The 10,463-nt window shown below is 35.8% G+C and overlaps 2 protein-coding genes across 3 annotated transcripts; one reads left to right on the top strand and one right to left on the bottom strand.

The window, feature by feature from the left end:
- Positions 1-783: 783 nt before the first annotated feature.
- Positions 784-1,398, bottom strand: LOC138899127 (secreted RxLR effector protein 161-like). The gene has a single exon (XM_070185249.1). The coding sequence runs from the start codon at positions 1,396-1,398 to the stop codon at positions 784-786; it is 615 nt and encodes a 204-aa protein (XP_070041350.1).
- Positions 1,399-2,973: 1,575 nt separating this feature from the next.
- Positions 2,974-9,592, top strand: LOC104101674 (ribonuclease III domain-containing protein RNC1, chloroplastic). 2 transcript variants are annotated; one of them, XM_009609162.4, is made up of 5 exons: positions 2,974-3,903; positions 5,027-5,231; positions 6,261-6,461; positions 6,952-7,038; positions 9,032-9,592. In XM_009609162.4, exons 1-5 carry the CDS (start codon positions 3,128-3,130, stop codon positions 9,347-9,349), a joined length of 1,587 nt encoding a protein of 528 aa, XP_009607457.1. In that variant the 5' UTR covers positions 2,974-3,127; the 3' UTR covers positions 9,350-9,592. The 2 variants fall into 2 exon arrangements, with proteins under 2 accessions (XP_009607457.1, XP_033513386.1); XM_033657495.2 differs by lacking the exons at positions 2,974-3,903; positions 5,027-5,231 and adding an exon at positions 5,264-5,824.
- Positions 9,593-10,463: the final 871 nt, after the last annotated feature.

Here is a 10,463-nt window from a genome sequence, read left to right as displayed (position 1 = left end):
CCCCTCAACTGCAGACTTGAAAGATTCTTCTGATTTTTTGGGGTTCTCTTCTTGACTGGCCTTTAATTTCTCGTCTAATTTCTTTAATAGTTCACCGCCAGCCATTGTTTATGAGCAAGAACCTTGACTCGTCCTTTCTTGGAGGTAGGGGTGGTTGAAGGTGTGGGTGATGGTTCTTTGGATGGTGAAGAAGGGTTTTTATAAATGTTTGCCATTGATGTGTGTAGAACAGATGTGTGTGTAGAAGATATGAGAGAAGATAGAGAGAATTTTGGCGTCTTGAAAGATTAGAAATGAAGAAATGGTTAAAGTCTAATCTATTTAAAGAGGGAGAGTTGGAGTGGGTAATGGCTACTACTTGAAGTTCAGAGTTTTAATCAATTTGGGAAAGTCAGTTTGAATGGACGTTGGACTCTTCCCTAGATTCTAGGCAATTATGGCCCGTGGGACTCTTTTTGGTGAAACTGGTTTGTTTGTAACGGATAGAGTTGAGGGAGATTGACTCTCTTTTTTATCATGATTCAAATACAATTATTTCATAATATGCGGAGAGGAGAGTACGTACCATGTAATCTTGATGAACCAAGTTCTTCACTGAAAATTCTCTTGTGTAAGTCTGAATTTTTTAAGAAAATAAAGATAATATCATTAGAGATTAATGAGACATTTTAGCAAATGGCACAAGAGTCTACTAATAAAAGTATGAGACTGAGCAAAATCTAATCTAATTATTTACAAAAATCATAAATTATCTAGCCAATTATTGAGTTAGAACTGGTTCCTTTAGGTGATAATAATCATCCCCAATTCTAACATGTTCCTTTCAAAGTGATGTCTACTTAGAGCTTTTATGAAGATGTCAGCTATTTGCTTGTCAGTAGCACAAAATTCCACAGTAATCAAACCTTTCTCATAGTTGTACCTCAAAAAGTAATGCCTAACATTTATGTGCTTAGTTCTTTTATGATGAACCGGGTTCTTGATCATACTAATTACGCTAGTGTTATCACAAAAAATGGGGATACAACCTACATCAATTCCAAAGTCCATTAATTGATGTTTGATCCAACACAATTGAGCAAAACATGAGGCATCAGCCACATACTCAACTTCAACAGTAGACAAGGCGACATAATTTTGCTTTTTGGTGGCCCAAGACACAATACATGAGCCAAAAAAGTGTGCCATACCTGAAGTGCTCTTTTTATCCATAAGAAAACCTGTATAATCAGCATCAGCATATCCCACTAAGTTGAAATTACTACCTTTTGGATACCATAGGTAGAGATCAGTGGTGCCTTTTAGGTATCTCAAGATCCTCTCGACAGCTGTCAAGTGAGACTCCTTTGGATTTTCCTGAAATCTAGCACAAAGGCCTACATTGAAAAATAATGTCATGTCTACTAGCAGTGAGATATAACAAAGAGCCAATCATTCTCCAATATATCTTCTGATTAACAGATGAACCAAGTTCATCTATATCCAATTTTGTGGTTGTTGCTATAAGAGTGTCAATTTTTTTTGGAATCTTCTATTTTAAACCTTTTAGGAACTCCTTCACATACTTCTGCTGATGGATCATAGTTCCATTTGATTTTTTTTTAATTTGTAAGCCTAAGAATAAATTAATCTCACCCATCATACTCATTTAAAATTCACTCCCCATTAGCTTAGCAAATTCTTTACTTACCTATCTGTAGTTGCTCCAAAGATTATATCATCAACATATATTTGAACTACCAAGAGATCTTTACCTTTTTCTTTCAAGAATAAAGTATTGTCAATTTTACCTCTCTTGTAGCCATGCTCAAGCAAGAATTTAGACAATCTTTCATACCATGCTCTTGGAGCCTGCTTGAGTTCGTAAAGTGCCTTGTCAAGCTTGTACTTATGATCAGGACATTCCTTGTTTTCAAAGACAGTAGATTGCTTGACAAACACTTCTTCCTCTAGATAGACATTGAGAATGGAGATGGACAAAAAAGTACTTTCTGTGATTAGTGAGTCAGTTAACTTATTAAATATTGAGGTTAATTTTTATAATATGCTAATAATGAAAAAAAAAGTACTTTTTATGGAATAAACAATAAATGATGCTATTTTTTTAAATAATAGTTAAAAAGGATCAAGCGTGTAAAAAAGCCAGAGTAACAGGGCAAGGGACTAAGAGTCCAAAAGCGGGTAAAAAACTTCGGTTTTTCAGTTTAATCAAAAACCGAACCGTTAAAACCAATCGTCGACTGAACACCAAACTTTTTTAAAACTATAAACCGCAAACCGACCGAATAAAATGAAAAACCGAAACCGAATAAACCGAAATTTTTGATTCGGCCGATTTTTTCGGTTCGGTAGGTATTATGGCCACCCCTAACTCTGAATAAATTTAAATAGCAATCCTAAAAGTGGCTACCTGGTACTATTTCCTCTTAATACGCACATAAAATGAAGGTCAAAATAGCACGGGCTAGCCAGTTTTCAGACTGGTAATTGAAAAATAGTCAGCGTTTGCAAAGTCATTGAAAAATAGCCATTATTTTGCTACAACACAGAAAGTTCCAACATAACATACTGGATATTGGTGCACCTGTGTATGAACTTCCAGGATATTATGCTGGAACTTCAGCATAATATACTGGAGATTGGAACACATGTGTATGAACTTCCAGCATATTATGTTGGACCAGTATATTATGCTGAAAGTTCACATGTAAAAAAATTCGAACTCCAGTATATTATGCTAGAATATTTTCCAGATTTTGAACAGTGTTTTCGTTCAAATTTATCTTTACATGAAAAATGACTAAATTTTGATTATTTTGGAAACCGTGGCTATTTTTCAATTACCACTTGTAAATCTGGCTATGTTTGAACTAATACAGATTCGGCCCAATAAATGAACTCCAAAATCGAAAACCAGCCCAAACCAAAGCCTGCTTACAGAAATATCCACTTGACGAGTTCCCTTCATCCTATCGTCGGAATATTGCCAAAGCAAAAAAATAATTCAACACCTTATCCCCTCCCTGTTTCTATCTTCTAGCAAAAACCCTGCAAAAACCTCTTTCAAATAATGAACTGAAAACTTCAGAAGTTTTATTAACCCCAGTTGCTTTTATACTCTTAAAATATGGCCATGGAGTTGTGTTCAACTTTCAAACCCAACTCATTTGATCTCTCCTTTTCATCCTCATTTTCACACTTTTCTCTCCAAACCCATGTAAAAAGTTTCAAACTTGCACCAAAAATTCATGTTCTAGCAGTTGCAGTAGACCCAAAAGAGCTCCCTCAAAATAGTCCACAAAGACTCCTCAAAGAATTAGCAGAGCGTAAAAAAGTAGTATCCCCTAAAAGAAAAGTACCCCCAAAAAGATTTATCCTAAAACCCCCTTTAGATGATGCTAAGTTAGCTGAAAGATTCCTTAATAGTCCACAATTGTCTTTAAAATCATTCCCTTTATTGAGTTCTTGTTTACCTTGTTCAAGACTCAATAATGCTGATAAATCTTGGATTGATGAGTATTTGCTTGAGGTTAAACAAGCTTTAGGGTACCCTTTAGAGCCATCTGAAAGTTTTGGGGATGAAAATCCGGCGAAACAATTTGATACATTGTTGTATTTAGCGTTTCAGCATCCTAAGTGTGAGAGGACTAATGCGAGGCACGTGAGGTCGGGGCATTCAAGATTGGGTTTTTTAGGACAGTATGTTCTTGAATTGTGTTTGTGTGAGTTTTTCTTGCAAAGGTATCCTAGGGAGTCGCCCGGTCCAATGAGGGAAAGGGTGTATGCTTTGATTGGGAAAAGGTATCTGCCTAAGTGGATTAAAAATGCTAGCTTGCAGAATTTGATTTTTCCATATGATGATATGGATAAGTTAAAGAGGCTCGATAGGGAACCGCCTGTCAAGTAAGTTATACTATCTTGGTTCTTTGATTTGCATTTGGTAGTTGCTGTTCTATTTCAGTTGGATACATAGGCCAGAAAAAAGCTATGTTAATGAACTCTATAAAATATAATCGGATTCGTTTAGTTTTATTTCATCATTTCAATTTTCATGTAGTTGCAGATTTTTTGGTGGAACCTTGATAATTGTACTCGTTTAGTTTTAGTTCATCATTTCATGCTCTTGAATAATTTATTAGTAATCCCTGTGTGCATGCCCTACATCCCCCACCTCTCAGCAGTCAACAGAACTCCTTTCCTTGCCGCTCTTGCTATATTAGAGTTTTTTGGCTTCCTTAGTTCTGGAATGATCGTCATGATCGACCATTAAACAGTGTGGTCGATGAGTTTTTCTTCCCAAAATATGAGCTTTTAATCCACCTTTTTTTTTTTTAAAGTATGAGCTTTATTGCATGATCCGGTAGACCTAAGTTAGGATGTGGCAATGCCTGAACTGTTTCATGATAATAGTATGTGGAGTGGAAGTATCAGAATAATTTTGGAAACACAAAAGAAGGTGGTATTGTTAGGAAGAGAAGAACTTTGATCAAGATGACATACTTAGGAGTCGACAAAGCTTATACTGAAAATGTTAAGTAGATTGAATTAGTTTGGATAGTGATTACAGTAGAAATGTCTACATTCGGTGCTTCTTATGTCCCTATTAAGAGGTTAGGATGCATAAAGCTATATATGTGTTAAGAGGACATTTTGGTTCATGTATTTCCTGCAGCTGCCCCTCGCCTTTTTACTGACCATGGGTGGACATGTTTGTCATTAACTGTTTTCCGAATATTTCAAGGAGGTACATTGAAAGGAAAGGGCGATAATTCCTCTTCTAATAAGAGTGTTTGGGATTTCCAGACTATGTACTTTGAACTATAATATATCATATACCCTTTTCGGAAAGAAAAAGAAACTTTAATATTCCCTGTACAGGTCTCCTTTGGTAGCACCTGTTTCTCTGACGCCCTTCTGTCTCCTGAATTTTGTAACCATATAAGCTTTGTGTTCTTGTGATGCTATATAGCTGCCTAGCTACTATAACTTTCTCATACTTGCTTGGATTCAATGATTATATTGGCAGATCTGTGTTCTGGGCTTTGTTTGGAGCAATATACTTGTGTTTTGGGATGCCTGAAGTTTATCGTGTCCTATTTGAAGTGTGTGGAATGGATCCTGAGGCTGAAGATTGCCAGCCTAAATTGAGGAGACAGTTGGAAGATGTAGACTATGTCTCTGTAGAATTTGAAGGGAGAAAGCTTAGTTGGCAGGATGTTGCTTCTTATAAGGCAAGATCTGAACATATATCTTATATAGCTTTCTATGTTATTCACTCGATCTTTCAGGGTCACATTTCTGTTAAGCGTCTTTCTCCTCAGTTCCTATTTTCCAGTATCTCTCTTTTATATTACTCTACTTGTACTATTAAGAATGCTTTTGCTACCGTTGATTAAAAGTGGAACCCTGAAATCCAATGAATGGACTAGCATTTCCTATAATGCTTCTTGCCCACTATGTTGGCTGTTGTTATAGCAAATTTCTTATATTTGATGCAGAACAAGTCCTGGTGCTTATAATTATCATGGATTCATACCCTAATTTTTCTCTAACTTTCTCAAGTGACTAAAGAGTGTTCTTTTTGGATAAATTTCTAATAACTTAAAGATACTGACTGAAACAAGCAACAATGTTAGCCTCCTCTTGAGAAAAAGCAGGGGAAAAAACAGGAGAAAGAAAAGGATGAACTGTCACTTCTCTAGTATCAATCGCATCGTAAAAGTTGAGGATCACATGCCAGAGGCTAGTGTACGGGGTACATACGGAGTATAACGTGATACATATCTCGTTATACAAATGCTGTTATTCCCTTTGAAGTTTCAGGGTGAGAATTAGTTTAATGTTACCAGATAGACTTTCTCTTTGTTGTCTTGAAATTATTCTTGCTACCATTTGGATTAAGGTACTAAAGTGGATGGATTTTACCCCCATCCTTTAGATCTTTAGTAGTTTAAGTAGTGTCTCCTTCTCTGGCTCGTTAAAGACTTCTAACCACGTTAATGCATATTATTCACCTTGATATAAATTGCTTCCTCAAATACATCAGTCCAAACAATTGCAACTTGAAGAAAGAAAATGACCATCTCAATTCAAATTGCTTATTATTCACCTTAAAGACTTCTAACCACGTTAATGCATATTATTCACCTTGATATAAATTGCTTCCTCAAATACATCAGTGCAAACAATTGCAACTTGAAGAAAGAAAATGACCATCTCAATTCAAATTGCTTATTCATTTTTGCATTTATGATTGACAGCTTCCGGAGGATGCTCTTTTTGCACACCCAAGGGTTTTCAGGGCATGTGTTCCACCAGGTATGCATAGGTTCCGTGGTAATGTATGGGATTATACCAGCAGACCTCAAGTTATGCAGACATTGGGATACCCATTGGCAATGAATGATAGGATCCCTGATATTACTGAAGCCAGAAATATTGAACTTGGACTTGGTTTACAGGTATTTACTCTATTATGCGGAACATGTACACATCACTACTTGTCTCGTTCTTATTGGAACTATGGATTAGTAAAGCTTGTATAGTTTGAATTTCTAGTTAGCAGACGTTTAACAAGGAGTTATAGTAGAGTACAAACTGCATATGCCTTTACGGTGTCGATTCCTATTTAGCCTTCTGTTATTATTATGGCCATGCAACTTTAACTATCTGCTGGAGGTCAATTATCAATTCCAATCTTTTTGTTTACTTTACCCGGAACTTTTCTTCTGTATTTCCAGATCCATAATTGTGTCCATGTTTAAATTATTGTTCCCCTCCTGTTTGAAAGACCTTACATTCTTTTACTCCATTTTGATTTAAGTCTCATTGTCTATGGTCTTTGTTTATATATCAGTGTCATGTCTCTTTCCATAAATCTAGCATTAATATTCTAGTTTGCAATCTCTTAACTGACCTATTCTGTGAATTTTTCTGCTATATAAACTGCAGCTCTCTTTCTTGCACCCATCAAAATACAAGTTTGAGCATCCGAGGTTTTGCTATGAGCGGCTAGAATACCTTGGCCAAAAAATTCAGGTACTATTTTTCAAATTAGTTTTCTGATAATAAAGAGGACAAAGTTAGCAAGCTAATATGCAGCAAACGATTGACTAAAATAAGCTAGCGGTGATTCAGGAACTCCTATTCGCCTGTGCATGTATAAAATTCTGCTGAGTATGATACATTTTTGTGGTATGTGCATCTGAGATGAGCTTAAATGGAGCGGCATGGTTAGTGAGGATTCATATAACTGACCCCAACTTGCTTGTGATTGAGGCATAGTTGTTGTTGTGCTCGTCTATGGCGCATAAACTAGTTCAGAATGCTTAAGTCAGCCTGAGAGAGTGTCTCTGTATTCTGCTTTGTATGTCATCATCTCAGCTCATCATTAAATAAAAAAAGAAAAACAAAACTTGCTTCACTAATTCTTGGATGATTTTTTTTTTTGAAAAGTACCAATCAATAACTTCAACTCCAATTGTCCATTCTTTCAGTATCATAAATATGAAGCAAGAATGTTAATAATAGATTAAGATTGTACTCTAAACGATGTACTTTATATTCATTTAACCAAAAGCCCATAGATAGTATATTTATACTTTCTAAATATATCTATTATTGTCATTAACAAATTCATCAAAGGAAAGCAGTTTGTCTTTCTTTTGTAGCAAGTTTTGGGAAATACCTCAAAAGAAAAACAAGAGAAAGTGGCAGGTAAAGACAATGTTTAACTAATTAATGTGGTATACTGTTCTCTGTAATTATTATTTGATTAAATATTAATGGATTTCTGATCTATGAGCCTAAGTTCAGGTGGCAAACCATTGTTTTACATAATCCATAAATGGGCTGTAATAACTAATAATACAATCGGAGTTTTGTTACATTCTAACTTTGGAATAGAACTTAACCAGAAGATCTTGTGAGAAGTATTGAAAGGGGTTTTTAGAACTTCATTGGAAGATGGTAATGCACTCCTTGACCTCTCCATAAAGCAGTTTTTTCTATCTCCTGTAGAAGATGAGCTCACCTGTCTATGGGCACCTCTTAGGGTTAATAACCAAATCCTCGTCTTAGAGACCTATAGAGTGTGGCAATGTCTGTAAAAAGGAAGAATTGTTGTACGGGATTACATTGCTGCATAAAAGGGATGGTATTGAGATTTAGTTGGTTTATATGGTCCATTTGAAGTTTTGGATTTATATATACATGAAGGTATACAGTCTGTACCCTTCGTCGGTAGTTTCTTCAAGAAGCTACTTTCAGCTATTAAAAGAAGAGAGAATATCTTTTTTGCATAGGATCTGACAATGTTGATCCTATCGTATGGATTTCCTGGATTTTCTTGTTCTTGTGGACAAAGATCCATGTCAGATACAATGGTTCAGTGATTGTCCAACCATGATGTCTCAATTATCAATTAGGCACTTGCGTGGGTCTCCGCGTCCCAAGGTGGTTCACCAGTTTAGCTGCAAAAGTGCTATATTTGAGGATTCCATAATTGTCCATTTCTTCGTGTCTAATATAATGGGTTTTTGGTTAGTTACATCTTAGTTTGACGACCACTGACTATCCACTCTGCCTAAAATTATGGAAAGTAGTATTTTATCCTTTCTTAGAATTGCTGAAGTAGGTAGTTGTTTACTTTTTCGTAAAAGCAGTTCGTCCATTGTTAATCAAGCATTGGTTAGAGTGTAAAATTCGTAAAGGTAGAAAGAGCTTAACTTCTAAAAATTGAAGATCAGTGACAATGGTTTTGCCCTTTTAGGTAGTTGTAATATTTCAGTCAGATTTCTTTGGTTGCATTGCTTTCTTTTATTCCATTTTCTGGTTTGTATTTGGATCACGATCTCAATACTGGAAAAAGAAACCACTTTTCTGTCCATTTGACAGGAAAAAGTTCCGGTTTTCTCTAGTTAAAGAACGATTGCTAATGGACACTCAGTGCCTACCCTGTCTGCACAAGCATAACAGTTTTCTTTCAAGTTCAGTGGTAGCAATAGTTGATGGTTTCCTTCTCGTGATACAGGATTTGGTAATGGCGGAAAGGTTACTTATGAAGCATCTCGACGCTCCTGGGAGATGGTTGCAAGAGAAACACCGACGTATCTTGATGAACAAATTCTGCGGGAGATATTTGCGAGAAAAGAATCTCCATCGCTTGATCATTTATAGCGAAGAGGTTCAGGATGCATTCGAACATAACCGTAGGCTCAGAAATCCAGCTACAACTTCTGTTCAACAAGCTATTCATGGACTCTCTTATGCTATATATGGGAAGCCGGATGTAAGACGCCTCATGTTTGAGGTTTTTGACTTTGAACAGATCCAACCCAAGGTGGTATGAGTACTAACAGAGAGAGATTGCATTATCTGTCTAATCCAATTGGTTGGTGATGTTATATTATGTGTCTTCCCTAATTTGTTGTCATAAATATGATTGAGATTTTTAGTAACTAGTTTAGCGACTTTTGCAAGTTGGTCATAGGCCTTAAGCGTGTTGGAGATGACAGAGCACGGTAGAAATGAGTCAATGTTATTGAAATGACAACCCTGGTGAAAATGAAATATCTTCGTAATCCAGCGAAAATCTGAGGGATGATATTTTCCGTTTGGTATTGGTGTTGAGAATGAGCCTAGTATATATCTATATATACTAGATGGCTTCTGCCCGTGCATAGCACGAGCCCAATATTGTAGAATATGGAATTACTATTTGTGATTAATTTATTTTGATGTGAAATTGCATAGAAGAGACAAAAATTGAGGCATCATTGGAAAGGGGCACAATATTCACATCTATGAGAATACTAAATATACATATATTAACATATATTTATTTACATTAGATGATGCCAAGCCCGTGCTGAGCACGGGCCCAACGTTGTGCTTATGAAGTAGCACCTTACAAATAAATTTAAATTACTGCAAACTAAGCTCACTCAAATGGACCTACCAGAGCTTAGCGCTCTTCTTTTTTATTTTATTATTTTATCAGAGTAGAACATTTTCAAGTTTGTAGTTAAGTTTAAAGACTCTTGGATAGAGATAGTACACTTTTATTTTACAAGATGAAGCTTAGTAGATTTGGTGCCTATAATCTGAGCATTGGAGTTAGCACAATAAATAATATCGTATCCAAGTTATCAGTTCGCATAAACAATGATCTTTAGAAAATAAAATTACTTTCAGATGCCTTTTCACTTTCTAGGCTCTAGCGGGCAAAGGTCATCCCTACAACCATCATTGATCGGGTATGACAGGTTTTGAGACCAATATAGTATCAAGATAGTCTAATTTTCCCTTCAATTCGATTTTGTATGGAGCTAACTCATCTCGAGCATCCAACAAAGATATATGCGCTCCATTCTGCGAACATGGAAGTTTTAAATTATTAGCCAATAGATCATTACAATAATGCGTTAAAACTTTCATCATACAAAGAAACATCCTACTTATGA

This window comes from Nicotiana tomentosiformis, chromosome 9 (genome assembly GCF_000390325.3).
Source record: "Nicotiana tomentosiformis chromosome 9, ASM39032v3, whole genome shotgun sequence".
In the NCBI taxonomy this organism is placed as follows: Eukaryota; Viridiplantae; Streptophyta; class Magnoliopsida; order Solanales; family Solanaceae; genus Nicotiana; species Nicotiana tomentosiformis.
Note: the sequence above shows the minus strand (reverse complement) of the source record. Positions and strands in the feature narration are given on the sequence as shown.

What these genes read in the sequence shown, in the direction of transcription:
- LOC138899127 (XM_070185249.1), bottom strand. Translation starts at nt 1,398, where the DNA reads ATGACATTATTTTTCAATGTAGGCCTTTGTGCTAGATTTCAGGAAAAT.
- LOC104101674 (XM_009609162.4), top strand. Translation starts at nt 3,128, where the DNA reads ATGGCCATGGAGTTGTGTTCAACTTTCAAACCCAACTCATTTGATCTC. An exon ending in AGGATGTTGCTTCTTATAAG is followed by an intron (nt 5,232 to 6,260) that starts GCAAGATCTGAA and finishes TATGATTGACAG; the next exon opens with CTTCCGGAGGATGCTCTTTT. An exon ending in AACTTGGACTTGGTTTACAG is followed by an intron (nt 6,462 to 6,951) that starts GTATTTACTCTA and finishes TATAAACTGCAG; the next exon opens with CTCTCTTTCTTGCACCCATC.